General features: G+C 50.6%; 1 protein-coding gene across 2 annotated transcripts; it reads left to right on the forward strand.

Moving 5' to 3' along the window:
• The first annotated feature begins 1560 nt into the window (after nt 1-1560).
• Nucleotides 1561-16077, forward strand: HROB (homologous recombination factor with OB-fold). Of its 2 annotated transcripts, XM_012786694.3 has the most exons (10): nt 1561-1764; nt 2863-2913; nt 6181-7350; nt 8595-8678; nt 10116-10256; nt 10836-10944; nt 11131-11216; nt 11592-11714; nt 13293-13401; nt 15160-16077. In XM_012786694.3, exons 1-10 carry the CDS (start codon nt 1762-1764, stop codon nt 15249-15251), a joined length of 1968 nt encoding a protein of 655 aa, XP_012642148.2. In that variant the 5' UTR covers nt 1561-1761; the 3' UTR covers nt 15252-16077. The 2 variants fall into 2 exon arrangements, with proteins under 2 accessions (XP_012642148.2, XP_075850705.1); XM_075994590.1 differs by lacking the exons at nt 11592-11714; nt 13293-13401; nt 15160-16077 and having other exon boundaries at nt 11027-11210.
• Nucleotides 16078-19942: the final 3865 nt, after the last annotated feature.

Genomic DNA, 19942 nt, shown 5'->3' on the forward strand with positions numbered 1-19942 from the left:
AACTGGTCCACATGCAGCTCTGATGACAGCTTCAGGTTGTCCCCAGGTAACACCAGGCCAGGCCACCCTGGGGAAGATTCAGGGATGGTTCAGATCAGATTATCAAGAAACCAAGTCAGCTACCTTCCTCCTGCTTGAGTCTTCAAAACTATGCAGCTCTAGCTGATGCTCTGAGTAGCTCTCTGGTGACAAGCAAAAAGGGAAACTGAGGTAGGACTAAAGGCTATTAACCACAGTCGACTTTAGTAAGGAGAGCTGGCTTTGGTGTCTCTGCCTTGTTATGAATTTGAATTTGAGGGCACAAGAAGTCTTTTTTTTGAGACAAAGTCTTCCTCTGTCACCCAGGTAGAGTGCAGTGGCATCATCATAGCTCACTGTAGCCTCAAACTCCTGGGTACAAGTCATCCTCTTGCCTCAGCCTGCTGAGTAATTGGGACTGCAGGTGCACACCAAGACTTCCAGCTAATTTTGGCTAATTTTTCTATTTTTAGTAGAGATGGGGTCTCGCTCTTGCTCAGGCTGGTCTTTTTTTTTTTTTTTATTTCTTTTTGAGACAGAGTCTTACTCTGTTGCCCGCGCTAGAGTGCCGTGGTGTCAGCCTAGCTCACAGCAACCTCAAACTCCTGGGCTCATGTGATCCTGCTGCCTCAGCCTCCCGAGTAGCTGGGACTACAGGCATGTGCCACCATGCCCGGCTACTTTTTTTTTCTATATATATTAGGTGGCCAATTAATTTCTTTCTATTTATAGTAGAGACAGGGTCTTGGTCTTGCTCAGGCTGGTTTCGAACTCCTGACCTCGAGCAAGTCACCTGCCTCGGCCTCCCAGAGTGCTAGGATTACAGGCATGAGCCACCACACTCAGCCAAGAAGTCTTAATTATTTCTCTATACCCAGTGTCAACCCTTGTACCTGATGCACAGTAATCACTGTGTCATTCATTCAATAACTCTACTGAACACTGTGCTAGGTTCTGGGGATACAAAGTTGAACAAGCCAGACAAGTTCTCATGGAGTTGATATTCTAGTGAAGACAGGAAGTAAAGATGTAAACCAGGGCAAGTATAAAATATGGAAAGTGCTGAGAAGGAAACAGAGAGTTGTGATGGCAGAAGGGATGTTACTTAAGAGAGAAAGTGACAGAAAAGATCTGAGGTCTGAGCTGAAACATGAAGGATAAAAAGAGCCAGACCAAGAACATTTTTGCTTGATAAATGTGTATCGTAAGAATGGATGGATGGATGGATGGCTGAACAGACAGACAAACCTACCGGGTGGGTCCTGGGGTGAATGAAGTCATGCTCCAGTGCCCAGTCCCTAGTGTGCTCAACACAAAAAAGGGATGAGGTGGGAGGCAGGACTGGACGTCGTGGGCCAAGATTCCCCAACCTGAACACCTGTTGAATCAACCCACTGGGCCGACAGGGCCGCTGGGGGGCGACCGAGAGCCCGTCCGTTTCCCCTTTAAGGCTGGGGCGGAAGACTGGAGGATGAAGGGCCTTTGTGTCGGCGGGTTAGAAACAGATCCGCCCCTTTAAGAGGGAGGAGTCACCTCGGTGGCGGCGGCTTCGAATACGGCCTGGAGCGCCTGCCCTCCTGGAGACCCTCCCGCGGCCCCCGGTGGCGTCGCAGAAACGCCTCCCTCTGACCTCGACCCGGGAGCACGGTGCCTGGAGTCCAACCCTTCCACCCGGGCCAAGCCCGAGGCCCTGGCGACCCCCCTGAGTCGGGATCCACCGGCCGGAGCCCACCCGCCATCGCCATGGTAATGCCGCGCTCACGCCTGGAGCCGTGGGGTCGCCTCGTACCCGAGCCTAGGGCAGCGCTCTCGGGGTTCTAGCTCCTCACCCGCACGAGCAGCGGGGCTGGGCTGGGTGGGAGTTCGGTGGAGTCGGGAGACCTGGGCTGTAGTCAGGGCTTAGCATAGACGCGCCGGAGACCCTGGGAAAGTACTTTCCACCCCTGGGCCTCGGTTTCCCTCCTGTTGCCTTCCTGCTCTTCTTGGAGAACTCCTGTTCATCCTTCCGGATGCGTTCAAATGTCGTACTTCTTGGGTCCATCTCTCCCCCTTTCCCGCCCTCACTCATCCACTGTGACCCTTGGACTCTCCGGAAAGGTATCTCTAACTGTAGCTTTTGCTGCTCTGGCATCTGGGGTTAGGCACAACCCTTGGCTCTGGCTTTGACGCTCATCTGGAGCTTGCTACAGCAGCCCTGCTGGCTTGAAAGAAAGAACCGTGGACTGGGGCATCCTACCCTTCTGGGACCCTAGTTTTTAGGTATTGGATTAGGTAGAAGGAAACCTGGCTTGATTTTCAGGCCACTGTGCTGGGCATGCTTGGATTCATGATATTTTCTCTCACATTTGACAAAGGTTTCTCAGATGAAACCTTTAGGATGTTGCAAAATCCATAGGCCCATCTGCCCAGTCCTGAAGAACTGGCCTTGCTCTCCTTGGCAGCCTTCTCATTGCCCCCTTCCCCATCTTCCAGGATTAATGTAGATGGCTGTAGTGGATTATTTTACAATAAAGCATTTTGCTGTTTTTTTTTTTTTTTTAAGAGACAAGGTCTCTCTGCACTGCCCAGGCTGAGCTCAAGCGATTCTCCCACCTCAGTCTGCAGAGTAGCTGGGATTGCAGGCATGTGCCACCATACCTGGCTAAGAAAAGTATTTTAGATCATTTAAGTCTTTAAATCCTGTTTCTTCTCAATCCCTTATTCCTCTCCCAGCACTAGCAAAACACAAACAAAAAACAGTACACCTGATAGTCTTGTTAGTGTTGGAAAGAAGCATAGTGAGGACAGAGCGTACTTTCAAACAGTATTTCTCCACCAACCTCAATTGTTTTGTTTTCCTTTCAGGCGTGCAGTTTGCAGAAGCTGTTTGCTGTGGAAGAGGAGTTTGAAGATGAGGTAAGGAAATGTTAGTGATCAGAGGTGGCAGAGGAAGTCCTAAGATGTAAACACTCAGGTCCAGAACATTTTGGAGCAGCCTGCACCAGCCTCCTTTTATTTGGCTGGTGTATTTTTTTGTCTGTATGAGGCTAAGAAATGATGAGAGAAATGTAAACAACCTACTTAACTGTCTTAGAAACAAACAAAAAATAACCAGAGAGATGAGTTGCCTAATTGTCATACCTTTAAATTATAAGGGCCCTTTCCTGGAAGCTGTGTCATGTAGATGATTTAATCTGCCTTCATGATGGGGAGGGGTGGGGGAAAATGTTTATGGAGAACCAGAGAGTGTAGAAGACAGCATAGTTACTGGATAACAAGAGTTCTGGGGTCACCAACTGGCTTTGTGAACCAGAACAGGTTACTTTATTTCTGGCCTTCCATTTTCTTTTCTACAGTATGAGAATGTTCTTCCACCTCACATACTCTTCCCTTCCTTCTGTCTCCTCAGAAGATGAGGGATTAGACTAGATCCAAATCCAGCACATCAGAATCATCCTTTTCTAGGCCCTACCACAAACCAATTAAATCAGAATTTTGGGGGGAGGGGCAGGCACGATGGCTCATGCCTGTAATCCTAACACTCTGGGAGGCTGAGGCAGAGGATTGCTGAGCTCAGGAGACCAGCCTGAGCAAGAGCGAGACCCCATCTCTACTAAAAATAGAAAAAAGTTAGCTGGGCAACTAAAAATACAAAAAATTAGCTGGGCATGGTGGCACGCATTTGTAGTCCCAGCTACTTGGGAGGCTAAGGCAGGAGGATCGCTTGAGCACAGGATTTTGAGGTTGCTGTGAGGTAGGCTGATGCCACAACACTCTAGCCTGTACAAGAAAGCAAAACCTTGTCTCAGAAGAAAAAAGAAAATTGGGGGGGACGGCCCCAGAGAACACAGCACCAGTGGTCTCCACAACTCTCTTCCCATTCAGAAACAATATAGTTTTATCCAGGAGGCTAGAAATTGACACCTCAAACTTTTTTCAAAAGAGACAGGATTTAAGTGAATTAAGGCCAAAGAGACAAATTAAGCTGCCTAAGAATATAGCACACACACAAAAAGAATATAGCACCAACAGCCAGGATGAGGACTTGGCCTCCCGATTCCAGTCTAATGTACATGAAAACTACTAAACTACATTTATAGAATTATTATATTTTACCAGTGACAAACCATTCAAAACCTACTTTTTTTTGAGACAGAGTCTCGCTTTGTTGCCTAGGCTAGAGTGAGTGCCATGGCATCAGCCTAGCTCACAGCAACCTCAATCTCCTGGCTCAAGCAATCCTTCTGCCTCACCCTCCCAAGTAGCTGGGACTACAGGCATGTGCCACCATGCCTGGCTAATTTTTTTATTATATATATATATTAGTTGGCCAATTAATTTCTTTCTATTTATAGTAGAGATGGGGTCTCGCTCTTGCTCAGGCTGGTTTCGAACTCCTGACCTCGAGCAATCCGCCCGCCTCGGCCTCCCAGAGAGCTAGGATTACAGGTGTGAGCCACCACGCCCGGCCAAAACCTACTTTTTGTCTCCCACTGCTTTGCCTAAAAAATTCTGTTTGGAATTTGTTCAGATGCCTAATTTATGCCTGGTATGGTGGTGAATGCTGCACCAGTGACCTTTCTGGCAGCCTGAACCCCACCCTTCTCTTCCTTTGAGGCTTGTGAAAGCTGAAGTGTGAAGGGGAAAGCAGACTTTCCTCAGACCTCTTAAAGATTGGTCTCTGGCTTGTCCCATTCATTGAGGGTCTAAGACATAGTGACATGGGCACAGATGAATTCTAGTCCTGGTTTTATCAAATGATTTAACCTGAGTCTCAGTTTCTGTACCCATAAAGTGAGAATAATAATAGTGCCTATTCATAGGGCCATTGTGAGAATTAATTGAAATGCTTACATGGTACCTGGTATCCGGTGAGGTTTCAAATGTTGGTTGTTTTGGTTATTACTTAGGAATTTGATTTTTGTTTTTACAGATAATTCAGAACTGCCACCTTTGTCAAGGAGATGTGTCCTTGTCTTTGTTTTTCAGCTTTGGAGATGTGTGATTATAGGCTGAAAAAGTGACTATTAAAGTGACCCTCTTGGGTCTTCCAAGGTGATGGGAGGACTGCTAGGCTGGTAATGGAATTAGAGTGAAGAACTCTGACAGCTCAAGTTTCTGTTCCCTGAAAACGGCAGAACAGTCCCTTTCCCCCTTCCCAAGGCAGATGATGTCATGTCTGAGAGTAAGCTCTCCAGGAGAAAAGGGGTCCATCAACCTCCAGGGTCACTAGGATTTTATTACTGCTATAATTCTGATTATTATTATTATTGCTAAATCCTAAGGCGGTCCTGCTGGAGTAGGGGACTCTCTTGGTAATACACAAAGCAGGAAAAAACCTTTCTCTAGCCCAGACAATCCACTGCTGGCAGCAGGGGATGAGGGTGGAGGGGACCTTCCTGTCAGTTAAATCAGCAGTTCTGACTCAAAAACACCCTCAGAACAGGTCTGTTGCTCTTGAAGGTGTCAATCTCACCTTGCTTCCCAACTGGAATCCATACTTAATTTAACTTGCCTGAAAAGCTATATTTAACTTCTGCCTATTTTGCTGGATCCAAGGCCTCTCTGGCTTAGTGTGTGTGTGTGTGTTGCACACAGGTGTGTGTTGGGGCTGAGGACTGAGCTGAGGGTAGGCAGCATGATCAGCTGGATAGATCCCTGTTGAACAGGCTGGACATAAGAAAGCTAGTCTCCTTGAGATGGGGGTGTGACCTTGGGTGATTTGTTTGACTTCTTGGTGCCCTGGTACATCTGCTTCTACTGTCCTCCTCTAACTGCCCTTTCCCAACCCCCACTCTGAGACTGAAGAAAGAGAGATGCTACTTGAAGGCTTAGCCTTAGAGCGTTTCTGATAGAAGCCTGGTGGTAGGCTTACGGAGTGAGGTCAAAAGTGGTGAGATACACCACCATTGCCTTTCTTTTTTTAAGAGACAGGTCTCACTGTTGCTCAGGCTGGTCTCAAACTCCTGAGCTCAAGCAGTCCTCCCACTTCAGACTCCCAGAGTGAGCCACTGCTTACAGGCATGAGCCACTGCTCCCGGGCTTACCATTGCCTTTCATGCCTGGGTTTATTTGCTTGCAGGTATCTGCACTCACACATACATGCCACATTTCTGAACTGTAAGGTGGTTTCTTGATTTTGATTTCTAGCTGCCAAGACCCTCTGTCTCTGCTTCCTTATAGGATTTCCTATCTGCTGTGGAAGATGCAGAGAACCAGTTTGCTGGCTCACCGCCTGTGAATGCTGGGTGCCTGAGACCTGTCTCTTCCAGGCCACAGGAAACTGGGCAGGCACAGTCCCCCAGGTCCCTGCCATTACACCCCACTGTTCCTTCAGAGGCTTTGGGCCAGCCAGCCCTGGGACTCTGCCTCCCTGCGTCCAGCATGCCCAGGGCCACCAGCCGTCCACCTTGCACAGGAACAGCTCCCCTAAGACCTGTCTCCACTTCTAGCAGCTTGACAGGCATTCAGAGAGGAGTGACACTGACAGAAGCACTCAGAGAGCCAACAAGACCCCAGTCCTCAGCCCCACAACCCCTTCTTACTTTTAAGAGCCAACAACAGTGGGTTGGTGGCTTTGAGGGGCCTGAACAAGACGAGTTTGATGAGGTCCTGGCAAGCATGGAGCTGGAGGGGCCAGACATGGAGCTGGAACTTGGAGTTAGCGGTGAGGCCATACGAATCCTGCCTGCCCAGCAGCGGGAGGATCCAGTATTGGCTAAAAAGGCCCAGGTAGTTGATCTGAGTGGATCTTGCTGGAAGGTGCCCATGCCTGCCACCCACGTAGCAGGTATCATGTCAGCCCAGGGTAAGCCTCTAGATCCTGCTGTCTACTGTAGGACTCCACAGCTCTGCTTGAGACCTGGTGCTGTGAGTCAACTTCCTGTCCCAACTGCCTCAACCATTCCTACTCAGCAACCCCACTGGGAAAGGTGTCCACAAGGTCCCCCTGTACGAGCACCCCAGCCTCTCCAAGTTGCTGGAGGGCCTGTTCAGAGCAGCCCTCAAAATCAATCACCCAGTCGGCGATTTCATTCTCCAAGTGCCTCATTGAGTGGCAAACCTCATTTTCCCAGACCTCGGACTCCCAATTCAGGCTATTCTACTCCCTCGAGGACTAGCTCTGGGTTACTTCCTCGGGGGCACTTACAACTCCGAACTCCAGTGTCTTCTGTTGAGTCTCCTGTCGGCACCCCAAAAGGTCCCCAGGGAGCTCTGCAGATGCCCATAGTCACCAACCACCTGGTGCAGCTGGTCACTGCTGCCAACCGGACACCCCAGCAGCCCACCCGCCCCTCCACCAGAGCCAAAACACGCCGCTTCCCTGGCCCAGCAGGGCTTCTGCCTCACCAGGTGAGTGCCCTGGCTCTGCAGGAATCTGTAGGCAAGGGAGAGAAGCAGGGTTCCAGCACTGCCCAGCCCGAGAATATCTTCCCTCCTGGAGGGGAGGAAGGAAGGAAGCGAAGAGAGGGAGGGTTTCCAAAGCTTCAGAAGAAGTGAGAGGGAAGAATCGAATTCTTGAAAATCCACCATGAGAGAGGTATTTAAGGTTCTGAGGACTTCATAATTTTTATACATTTTTTGAGTGCCTGCTGTTTGCTAGCACTAGGGCAGGAAGAGTCATTCACTCATATTTGCTAAGGACATGTTATGTGTTTGGCAATTTGCTTGGAACTGAGAATATGGATATTAAAAGAGAGAAAGTTCCAGTTCTAAGGAGCTTATGGTGAAGTAGAAGAAACAACAGAACAAATGATTATGCACAAAGTACACAATGTGAGTTGGGGTCATTCTGTGGGTGCTGGGGAGACGCTGACTCTGCTTTGGGCCTGCTGAGTGGGCTTTGGGCGGATAAGTAGGAAGTTAACAGGTGTGTATGGGGGGAGCTGTGCTCTGAGGAGGGTTCAGGAGTGAGAAGATAGGAAGAACATGTCCAGAGGCACACAGGCCTGAGAATGAGGTGCTCTCAGAGACCTGCAGAAGAGATCGTTGTGGCCTGTGTGTGGGGCCACTGTGGGTAAGCTGAGGCCAAAAAGGAGACAGAGCCCTCTGGAGAGTGGGGATTTAAGCAGTGGTAGAGGGACAGATCCATAAAACCAGTCTTGGATCAGATCCCAGAGAATTGGACTCTGAGGATCTGGCCTGGTTGTGGTAGGTGTACCCTCTTCCTCTCGTTTGAAGGGTGTTTGGAACAATTTCTGCCTGTTACTTACTCTTCCCTAGCACTTTAAGAGAAGTCCAAGGAGGCCTCCTATATTGCTCCTGGGCTGGATCTCCCTGGAGTGCAGGGTTCAGGCCCTGAGAAGAAACTTGGGGAAAGCTGCTCCTTTGCCCATTTCAGGCCTGTCTATTTGGGTCACTGCCCCCTTCAGGCAGCCCTGGGTTTTGCTTCAGCTTCCTCACATTCCCAAAACTGTCCCCAAAGTGTATTTTTTGAGCTGCCAATGAGGCTCTTGAGACTTCGTTAGGAGCAATGTAATATGTGTTAATTGTCCCTGATAGTTTCCTGAACTCATTATGTAACCCAGACAAGAAGCTGTACTTGTAAATAACAGCTGCTGAGCTTGCTCTCGCCTTCTCCCTGTCTCCTCTCTTAGCACAGTGGGAAAAATCTGGAGGAGATCATGGTTTCCACACCCCAGACTCCGACTCATGGTGCTCTGGCTAAATTCCGGACAGAGGTAACTTTTTCCATGCAAATGTTAACTTCCTGGACATCATTGGAGAGCAAGGGACGTCCCTGCATGTTTCAGGAGTTAAGAATCGGACAGTGCTGCTAGGCCTATTCCTTGGTGTCACACACCAAAGGGTATTTAGGGGCTGGGCATGGAGGCACACACCTGTAATCCTAGCACTTAGGGAGGCTTGAGGCCAGGAGTTCAAGACCTCCCTGAGCAACATAGTGAGACCCATCTCTACAAAATATAGAGAAATTAGCTGGCATGGTGGGATGCACCTATAGTCCCAGCTACTCAGGAGACTGAGGCAGGAGGATTGCTTGAGTCCAGGAGTATGAGGTTGCAGTAAGCTATGATGACACCACTGTACTCCAGCCACAAACGCAGAGTGAGACCCTGTCTCAAAAAAAGGCGGGGGGCAGAATTTAGGGAAGGCACTTGGAGGAGGCAGCAATTTTACTGGCATAAAGCAAGACCTGTCCTAATGCCAGCCAGGCATTATCCTGTACCATGGGTCCAGCCTACCTTCCTATCTAAGAAATAAAGGCCCAGCTAGCTCCATCTCTCCCAGGAGAGGAGAGTGTATGAGTATTTTGAGATTATATCTCAGGCGCCCTTCCTCTCCAGTTTCTGGGAACTGAGCTAGGAAGGATCTGCCTTAATCTTGCCTCCAGTAGGTTTCCTTTTGGTGGCTGAGACCCAGCTTCCCTCCTCCCCGGGTTCTGGTTGAACTCCCCTGACCTCAGACCCACTTTTGCTTTTGACTCTCCCCAGCATTTTTTCTCTGTTGCAGCTCCCTAGATCTGCCAGTCCATTTCAGATCCAAAGCAGTTAATACTCATCTGGACTCAAAGCATGTTGTTTTTTTTTTTTTTTTGAGACAGAGTCTCACTCTGTTGCCCTGGCTAGAGTGCCGTGGTGTCAGCCTAGCTCACAGCAACCTCAAACTCCTGGACTCAAGCAATCCTTCTGCCTCAGCCTCCCAAGTAGCTGGGACTACAGGCATGTGCCACCATGCCCGGCTAATTTTTCCTATATATATATTAGTTGGCCAATTAATTTCTTTCTATTTATAGTAGAGACGGGGTCTCGCTCTTGCTCAGGCTGGTTTTGAACTCCTGACCTCAAGCAATCCACCAGCCTTGGCCTCCCAGAGAGCTAGGATTACAGGTGTGAGCCACTGCGCCCGGCCTCAAAGCATGTTTTAATATAAGAAGATTATTGGAAGGCTGAGGCGTGTGGATCGCTCAAGATGAGACATACAACAAGATTTCATGTACCATTTTTTGGTCTTGGTGATAAAAGAGAGGAAAGACTGTGGCCATTGTGCTACAGTTTTTCCTAGGGGATTTGCCTTTCCTTTCCCACCATGTCTTAGTCAAGGGTCTGTAGGAAGATAGACCCATTAATGCGGGCTCCCCCTCTGCTCTGTGGTGCCAGATTGTTGGTAGTTCCCAGGCATCGGTGGAGGAGGATTTTGGGCGAGGGCCATGGCTGGCCATGAAATCTGCTCTGGGCCTGGATGAGAGAGACCCCACCTGTTTCCTCTGTACCTATAGCATTGTCATGGTGCTGCGGAAGGTAAGGGTTCTGAGCGCTGAGACCCATTTTTCTCCCTTTTACCAACCTGTTGCCCTGCTCCACCTCAGGAAGGGGTGTCTGTTTGCTCCCTCTTACCCCAGCCTGTCTGAGCAGCAGGATGAAGCCCCTTTGGTTGTATCTTCCACTTTTTCACTATGTTCCACAGTATCGGCCCAGGCTGAAGGGGAGAGTGGGTTATGGGCATGCCTCGGCACTTCCAGGCCCTGCATGGGATGGGTAGACATACTGCCACCCTCAGTGCTCCCTAGTGGTCAAGGGCCATGTGCAGATATGTGCCAGTACATGTGCCAGCATATCCCTGCCATGATGGAGCACTGTATAAATACATACGCAGAAAAGAAAGGAGGCAGGGGAGAGAAATGAAGCCCCTGCCATCTTCTCTGCCAGAGAAAGATGGGACGCGCCCTTCAAACTGCCCCTTTGCCTTCCACAAGAAAGGTCATCACCACACCTATACTCTGTCTCCTCCTGTCCCCTAGTTGTCCTGGCACACTTGGGGACCTGGGAAGTTCTAGGTGGGCCATGGCTGGCTCTGTGAATGCCTCTCCTTGCAAACAGGCAGCCCTGAAGCAGCTTCCTAGAAACAAGGTCCCCACCATGGCAGTGATGATCAAGTCCTTGACTCGGAGCACAATGGACGCCAGCGTGGTTTTCAAGGACCCCACGGGTAAGGAACTGGGTCCTGGGAGTGTCTGTTGAGCGGCCTCTGTTGAGGTCAGGAGATGAGGGATCACAATATCCATTTGCAGATGAGAAAATTGAGGCAGTGAGCAGCCCACTTCCCAGCCAGGGCACAGACCGGTCGCTGTGCTGTCCTTGACCCTGAGACTGATGGGCCATGTGGTATTTGCAGGAGAGATGCAGGGGACGCTGCACAGGTTGCTGCTGGAAACACGCCAGAATGAGCTGAAGCCTGGCTCAGTGCTGCTGCTAAAACAGGTATGGGGAGCGGCTCTCCACCCCCACCCAGAGCGAGCCCTGCACCGCCTGTCTCCTTACCTGTCTGGCTGCCTTTCCTCCCAGCGCCTAGGCTTGGCGTGGCTGAGCTGGTGCTAGACCCTGGTGTGAGGAGCTGGGGGAAGGCCTGTGGCCCTTAAGCCAGCTCCCATTCTTTGGGGTGGGTGGGGATGGAACGTTGTGTTGACAGGGAGGGTGTGATGAGTGGTTCTATTCTGGCACCAAGGCTGGGGAAGGAGCAATTTGTGTGACCCTGTTGCAAAAGACACCAAGTAAAAGGCAGGCAGGGACAAGGTGGCCATCTGGCAGAACCCAGTACTCCATCAGGACACTGACCTTCCCTTTCCTCGACTCCAGATTGGAGTGTTTTCTCCTTCACTCCGAAATCACTACCTCAACGTGACACCCAACAACCTGGTCCACATTTACAGCCCAGATTCTGGGGACGGGAACTTCAAGCCGTCTCAGCCCTTCCCCAAGGTAAGGGGAGCAGGATGGAATGGGGACTAGTAGAGCCCTCCTTCTGCCTGCATCGTCTGATTCCTTCCTGTTCTCTGCACTGGGGAGCAGAGGTGTGAAAGGGGCCAGTGCCTGGAGCTGAAGAGGTGCCTTTCGGGACAGGACTATCTCCTCCTGTCCCTGGTCCAGACGTCTGCCAGACAGCTCAGTAACAGTACCTAGAGGAGCAGCTGGCTCCTTGGTGATCCCTCAGTGTCCGATGGCAGGCTTGAACATTTGAGAGGATCGGAGTCACTTGAGAACTAACCAAGTTAGGGTAGGGGAACACTGGTGGGGACACCCCCTTTAGGAACTGAGGTGAGCAACTCCGGCGAGCATTTTGTATCACTGGGAGGCAAGGATGGATGGATACAGGCAGCTGCTCTCGAGGGTGAGAGTGCAGAGCTGGGCTTGACTCAGCCACCCCCACCCTCTCTGGGATCCTGGCCTAGGGGTCAGGAGACCTGGGTCTCAGCCCAGTTCTGCTGATAATTTGTACCATGACCTTGGGCAAGCCATGTCCCCTCCCCTGTTGCTGCCTCATCCCTAGAACAAGGGTGTTAGACTTGACCTCTAATGACCTTAGATCTCTAGCTCTAACTTTCCACTTCCATTTCCCTCATCTTTCTCTTAACCTTTCCACATTCTTTCAAAACCACCCCACTTCTAAAAAATGATGTTTATTTTTTTTAACTTCTAACTATCCATACTCATTGAAATAAATTGAAATGGCATAAAATAAGCAAAAAAACGAAACTTACCCTTTCCCACTCCTATTCCCTAGGGCTAACCATAGTTAATGGTGTAATTACCAATTTTAATGATCTGTCCATATATTAGCTAATTTGGAGATTTTTAACAGTTAATTTTTTTTTTTTTTTTTTTTTTTTTTTTTTTTTTTTGAGACAGAGTCTCACTTTGTTGTCCAGGCTAGTGTGAGTGCCGTGGCGTCAGCCTAGCTCACAGCAACCTCAAACTCCTGGGCTCAAGCGATCCTCCTGCCTCAGCCTCCCGAGTAGCTGGGACTACAGGCATGCGCCACCATGCCCGGCTAATTTTTTTTTTTATATATATATCAGTTGGCCAATTAATTTCTTTCTATTTATAGTAGAGACGGGGTCTCGCTCTTGCTCAGGCTGGTTTTGAACTCCTGACCTTGAGCAATCCGCCCGCCTCGGCCTCCCAAGAGCTAGGATTACAGGCGTGAGCCACAGCGCCCGGCCAACAGTTAATTTTTAATCCCAGGCTAACTCCTCAATATATTTTTGAATGGCTTCTTCACTCTGCTCAAGTTATATAGAGTCCCTAAAACATTAGATACCAACAGAATTAGGAAAGAAAATCAGTTTTGCTTTGTTAAATTATCTACTGTTTTGGGTGTTTGGCATACAGCTCCTTCCCGTCAGTGGGCCTGGGTGATAGATTGGCCCCTGCCACACTCTCCATCATGTCTCTTTCCTGAGCCCCTACCTATTCCTCTGAGGTTGTCTGGGTAGATGTGGTACCTTCCAGAGGGATTTCAGGGGCATAGGCATTGGTAACCAGATCCTCTGTCCCCAGGATTCAAGAAGCTTCCATGGCAGCCTCCACCACGACATGGCTGCAAAGCCTGGGGGAGGCCGCAGAACAGCACAGAAGCCAGAGGCAGGGGAAGAACCCCCAGAAGCAGGTAAGGCAGTCAGCCCATTTGGGAGCAAGAGCAGTTCTTTTATCTTCTCTTGAATAACTCAGCCCAATTTTTACTGGCTGCATTTTGTTACTCTTTCTGTGAATCTTTGAATCTTATATAATCTTACACAAATCAGATACAGCGTCTTGTTTGGCCAGGCTGCAGGCCTCAGACTTAATTAACAGTGTGATAGGGGCCACATAAAACAAGATGTGCTGCATAGGTCCCCTGCATTTCCAGGTCATGCGCTATTAGCCATGAGGAGGAAACATCACCATCTGTCCAGATGGACAGGCGCTGTCTTTGTGTCACACTTTGAATTCTCTGTGGGCTGATGGCCAGACCACAGAGGCTGATTTCCCATCCTAGCTAAGCTAAGAAGAATGCTAAGGAGTCAGGCATTTATCCCTGTGGTTAGTGGGGGACCAGGATACAAACCTAAAAGATTCAAAAACAGACCCTTGTGCTCAGGCCAGCTGGTTCCTCAGGAGGCAGCTTTGCTCAGATGAAGCTAACAGTCCAGCAGCTGTTCCTTAGCTTTTTTTTGGTAGAGATGGGGTCTTGCTATATTGCCCAGGCTGGTCTTGAACTCCTGGCCCCAAGCAATCCTCCCACAGTGCTGGGATTATAGGTGTGAGCCACTGCACCTAAGCCATCCTTGGCTTTTTTATTCCAGAAATTCAATTCTGTCTGGCCCCAAAGTTCATGGGAATATGGGTAGGTGTCTCACAATACCCAAATTCACAAAATACCAATAGAAAAATCACAAAGCTCATTTGTTAATATTTATATCCTATAAAAAGCATCTACCCCTTATGCTGGAATCTTGCATTGTCTGGAATCCTGCACTTTCTCCTCATAAGTAAGCTCAATGACAAGCCAATCATCATCAGAAGGTTGCTGGTAGCCAGACTGGGAGCCAGGCTCTCAGGCGTAGCTCAGTCTGACTTACTCCAGGGCTTCCTGATCTCACCCACTAAGTGGGAGTTTTCTAGCTGGCAGCAGTGGCTCTGGTGTCAGATGGAGTCTTAGTATGCTCACCTTGGGCAAGTTGTTTTACCTCTTTAAACCGTGTCCTGGAAGGTAAAGTGGGTTTATAACAGGAACTACCATGAGCTGCCCATGAAGGGTAATTGAAGCACAGAGCAAGCACTCAGTGTGAGCTGCTATTGTTAACAAAAGTGCTATCAGTAGGGGTTACTGAGGGCAGCTAACCTCAGGGGGTTGCGTGTGTCCAAGTTCTTGGACGTACGCATCACATCTAAGAACACAGTCAGGAACAGTTATTGTCATTCCCTAAGCCCACACAGGCACTTTGGGGAAGGGGGTGATGTTGTCTCCCACTGTCAGATGAGAAGCCAGGTTAATGAACTGTGAGATTCTGAACACAACTAATGGCTTTTCCCGGCCTCCTTTGTCCATCTGGTGAGAGGGTTGCACTAGGAGACCTCTGAAGCCTTCCTGCTTGGCACTGTGACTCTGCATGGATGGAGAGGAACCACTGAGGCCTAGGGAATCCTCTCTGTCACCAGAATGGTCCTAGGATCATGCCCTGCCTTTTGTTGTGCATGGGGACAGAGGGAACAGAGAGAAGTGGAAGTCAGGCCAGCCTGCCCACTGCTTCACTGTGCAGGAGGAACTGCCTCCCTGGCTGTACAGCCAGGCCCAGGCCTTCCTGAAGGACAGGACCTTCGGACCTGAGTCACTCAGAACCCAAGTGTTGTCACTAAGGCTACCCCCACATTCCCCTCTCTGCAGATGACCTGGATGGACTCCTGAGTGAGCTCCCTGAGGACTTCTTCTGTGGGACCAGCAGTTGGGACTGCCCCAAGGCAGAGCATCCACCGTGAGCAGGCAGCCTCTGGGTGTGCCTGGTCACATCCAGGGGAGAGAAGAAGGCCAGCATGAGACAGAGCTCGGGGCTTCAGTGCTTGCTCCCACCCTGGACGCTTTCCCTTAGAACTCCCTCGTCTCTTGCGTTCTGTGCCACCCTCACTTTGGCCCTTCCTTTGCCGTTGGCAAACTGGGACTCGGCCCCAGCCTGGCCCCCAGCCTGGCCCCCAGCCTTCCTATCCTCCAAGCCCTTTGGTGCATTGTTCCTTCTCCTCCTGTCAACAGGAAAGGAGTGTCACCTTCAGTGTTCCTCTCCTGCCTCAGTTTAACTGTAGAGGATATTGGGCCTGGTTTCCATGTCCCTTTACTCCCTAGTTTCCAGACAGCAGAGGAGCCACACTGCAGCAATGGCAACCTGCCCTCTGGTCAGGGAAAGAACACACTCAGACTTTCCTTTGCTTTGGCTCTTGAGGCCTGTGGCTGCCCAGCTCACCTGTGCCCAAGGTTCCTAGGTGCGGGGACAGGGGTTGGGGCTGTTGGACCTTGTTCTGAAATAAAGCAGCCCCTGCTCCACCTGCCTCTCCCTCCTTCCCACCCCTTGCTGCTCCTTGTCCTGACTGCCCTGCCACTGGTGCCTGGCCAAGCAGGGCTCAGGCAGATATCCTCTTTTTTCTTTTCTTTCTTTTTTTCCTTTCTTCCTTCTTTGTTTCCCTTCCTTCTCCTTCTCCTTCCCTTTCCTGTCTATAACCCACTACAACTTTATTTATTTTGTTGCCAAGCACCTCTTTTGTCACTGTAGCTTCTCTGTACCACCAGAGGTGGACAAGAGGCGTGGGTGGGGTATAAAAGGCTTAATTATACTAAGTTGCCAACTTCATTTTCCTTTCTGGAATGACAGTTGGAAAAACTTTCCCAACTCATGGGTAAGAGGTGGTGGATTAAAGGGCCAGGTTTGACTGCCAGCCTCCCCTGCCTCAGCCTCAGCTTCCACCTCCCCTAAGCAGGTGGGAAACAGGTCTTCCTGCAGGCATGGGTTTAGCGCTGCTCTGGGGGGAGTTGTTAATGTCCCCTTTCCCAAAAAGAAACTGATCCCACAGATCCCAGTCTGAAGGCTGAAGTGAGCAAGTGCTTTGAGAACGCCATGCTCTGTTACCTGCTGATTGCAGTGGGACCCTGTTCTAGAAGGCTTTGATGCTTCGAGGCCGGAGCAAGGACATAATTCCCCAGCACCCTGACTCCTGTTTGGTCTTCCTACCTGAGCCTGCCCTGTACTTCCTCCTCCCTTACCTCCACTCCCTGCTAACTCGCCAGCGCTGCCTCTGTAGCTTCCATCTGGGCCAGAGCCCTCCTACACCGGGGGCTTCCTGCACCTAAACCCCCATTCCCCCAGCCTGCAGTGCTCTTCCTGAGCCCTGGTCCCCACTGCTCCCCAGTCCAGACCGATGCCACACTGCTCATGTCCTGGTTCTTGTATACTTTATCACCCCTTAGGCTCTACTGGTGGGCATCTAATCGCCTGGCACTGTTTCCTCTAGTAGAGCTTCTGGGCACCCTGTGGGCCCTTGGACAGGTTTAAGTAGAGTCCTCCTTTCTCTCCCCTTAGGAAGCTAACGCTAGGACAATGAGACTGAACACAGTGATATCTTTGAGGGACTGAGCTGTCATCAAAGCACCTTCAGGCCTGTGTGTTGAGAAGGCAAGGGAGAGGCTGGGCCATGGCTATTGTGTGCCCCGGGGAGGAAGGGGACTCCCATCGACTTTGGCTCCTCTTGGCCACACCCAGCCTTGCTAGACTCCCAACCCTGGGAACCCAGCTGTGGGTGCTCAGCCAGGCCGTTGGCGGAGCAATTAAAACACCGAGTGGGTTCCAACAGGGTTAATCACAGCTGCATTCACAGAGGCGCCTTTCTCTGAGGACCTCCAAGCCCTCGCTGTGCATGATCTCATTCATCCTCTGGGATCCCCCCACCCTGGAATGCCACTGAGAAGCTGGGGCCAGGCTGAGTGGATGAGCAGCAGGGGAAGGGCAGTGCTGTAAAAAGCACAGGCTGCTGCCACCCACGTGGGCGGGCGGGTGGAAGAGTACTTGCTCTGGCAGAGAATAGGGACCTTCAATCAATGCACTACACATAAGAGGCCAGCCTGCCATGAGCCAAGTGCTCCCAAACACCATGTCAAGACCAATTGTGTGCAGGGCCTGCTCTGGAGCCCACACCCAGCATGGCAGACCAACATCTGTCACAAGGGATAGGTGCCACAGATTTGGATGTGGCTGGAACCGTAGGGGTTCTGTAGAGTCATCTCCCCGCAGCAGGTGACTTTGAGGTGGACTTCCAGGAATAAGTCAAGGGGATTCCAAGCCAAGGGATCTGGAGTGAGACTCTGTGATTAGAATGCCACCTGATATGAGTGATACGTGATACAGGGCCAATCCAAGGAATTGGGGCTTAGTTGGAGAGGGCTGTTGCTGGCAGTCAGCGGCTTTTCAGCAAGGGAATTAACCATTGTAGACAGGTCATCCTGGCAGCAGAGTGGAGCGGGTGTGGCCAGAGGGAGGAACTCCAAGTAGGAGGCTGGGTTGATCCAGGTTTGAAGCAGTGGGGGCCTGAACTTGAGACGGTGCCTGAAAATGTGAGGCTGGGAGCTAGGACTTGGTTGTGTGAGGGGACCAGGCAGAGGACGAGGTGAATGATCACCGAGCAGGGGGCCGCGGGGCCAGGAGGAGTCCACGCCGCTGGAGGAGACAGACCAGCCCTGCCTGCAGCCCGCATCCCTCCGAGCAAGCCTCGAAGGAAGCTTCCCTCCCGCCCTCCCCTTCCCCGGCTCGGCTGGCTCCAGCTCAGCAGGCTCCAGCTCAGCAGTTTCATGGCCTCATTCCTCCCCCTAGAGGCTCCTGGAAGCACAGCCTCTTTTTCCTGAAGGTGAGCAGGTTTGTGGCTTGAAGATCTCTTTGGTCCAGGTGCCCAGTTTCCAGGTCAACCTTTGGCCTTCCTCAGGCCCTGTGAGCACCCTTAGGAGTTTTTTTTTTTTTTTTTTTTGAGACAGAGTCTCACTTTGTTGCCCTGGCTAGAGTAAATGCCATGGCGTCAGCCTAGCTCACAGCAACCTCAAACTCCTGGGCTCAAGCAATCCTCCTCCCTCAGCCTTCCGAGTAGCTGGGACTACAGGCATGCGCCACCATGCCTGGCTAATTTTTTCTATATATTAGTTGGCCAATTAATTTCTTTCTATTTATAGTAGAGACGGGATGTCACTCTTGCTCAGGCTAGTTGCAAACTCCTGACCTCGAGCAATCCGCCCGCCTCGGCCTCCCAGAGAGGACTTTGATAAAAGAAAAAAAAATCAAGACTAATTGAAAGCAGTTTCTGGAGACTATGGTGTCCTGCTTGGAAAGTGGGGGATGGTGTGGGGGTTCTCACAATTGTCCACCCCACGTGGCCACAGCAGCTGGAGCCAAAGTGCACCATTATGTGGGGTCCTGGCACCGCCCCTCACAAACTGTGACCTTGAGCCAATAGTTTTAATTTGTTAAGCCCCTCATCTGTAAAACAGATAAGACCACCCATCTCAAAGGTGTTTGTGATCTTTTCTTTTGTTTTCTTCCATCACATTTTCTTTTCTTTTTTGAGACAGGGTCTCATTCACTGTATTCCCTGGGCTAGCCTGCAGTGGTGTCATCATAGCTCACTGCAACCTCAAACTCCTGGGCTCAAGCAGTCCTCCTGCCTAAGCCTCCATGCCTGGCTAATATTTTTTAAATGCTTTTGTAGACTTGGGGGGGGGTCTTGCTATGTTGCCCAGGCTGATCTCGAACTCCTGGCCTCAGGTGATCCTCCAGCCTTGGCCTCAAAGTGCTTGGCCTCTCAAAGGGATCACAGGTGTAAGCCACTATGCCTGGCCAACTGTGATCATTTAATTTATTGTCAAAACCAAGTTTGTTTTTTACTTGGGCGAGCTGGGAATTATGGTCACCTGAGTGAAGATGGATATGAAAGTGATTCAAATACCACACATCTCTGTGCACATGTGCAGAGTTACTGCTATTACTGCAGATGCTTCTCAGTGACTCTGTCTTCTTTTTTTTGAGACAGAGTCTCACTATGTTGACTGGGCTAGAGTGCTGTGGCGTCAGCCTAGCTCACAGCAACCTCAAACTCCTGGGCTCAAGCAATTCTGCCTCAGCATTCTGAGTAGCTGGGACTACAGGCATGCGCCACCATGCCCGGCTAATTTTTTCTCTATATATCTGTAGTTGTTCAGCTAATTTCTTTCTATTCTTAGTAGAGATGAGGTCTTGCTCTTGCTCAGGCTGGTCTCCAACTCCTGAGCTCAAAGCATCCTCCTGCCTCAGCCTCCCAGAGTAACTGTCTTGACCTCACCTTACTTCCTGTGCTAGGGTCAGCCCTCTCCCCTCCACATGGGCCAACAGGGGCCCCTGCCCTCCAGCCAGCATCACAGAGGCTGGAGGACCCAAATCTTCCTTTCTGCCCTGCCCATCTCCATGAATGACTGCTGCACTCACCTGGGACCTTGCCAGCCTGAGATGCTCACTCCAGAGAAGAGGAAGGATACTGCCCCTGGGGTTCAGGGGTGGCCTCAGCTGAGGGCCTGCTGAGCAATCAAAGGGCATTGGCAGGGGCAAGGGCTGGCCCTAGCCCTGGGCTGGGGTTGGCCAGCACCTTCTGTGCACCAGGATCATGACTCTGAG

Source organism: Microcebus murinus, chromosome 18 (genome assembly GCF_040939455.1).
Source record: "Microcebus murinus isolate Inina chromosome 18, M.murinus_Inina_mat1.0, whole genome shotgun sequence".
Lineage (NCBI taxonomy): Eukaryota > Metazoa > Chordata > Mammalia > Primates > Cheirogaleidae > Microcebus > Microcebus murinus.

What these genes read in the sequence shown, in the direction of transcription:
- HROB (XM_012786694.3), top strand. An exon ending in GGTTTTCAAGGACCCCACGG is followed by an intron (nt 10,945 to 11,130) that starts GTAAGGAACTGG and finishes TGGTATTTGCAG; the next exon opens with GAGAGATGCAGGGGACGCTG. An exon ending in GGAAGAACCCCCAGAAGCAG is followed by an intron (nt 13,402 to 15,159) that starts GTAAGGCAGTCA and finishes CCCTCTCTGCAG; the next exon opens with ATGACCTGGATGGACTCCTG.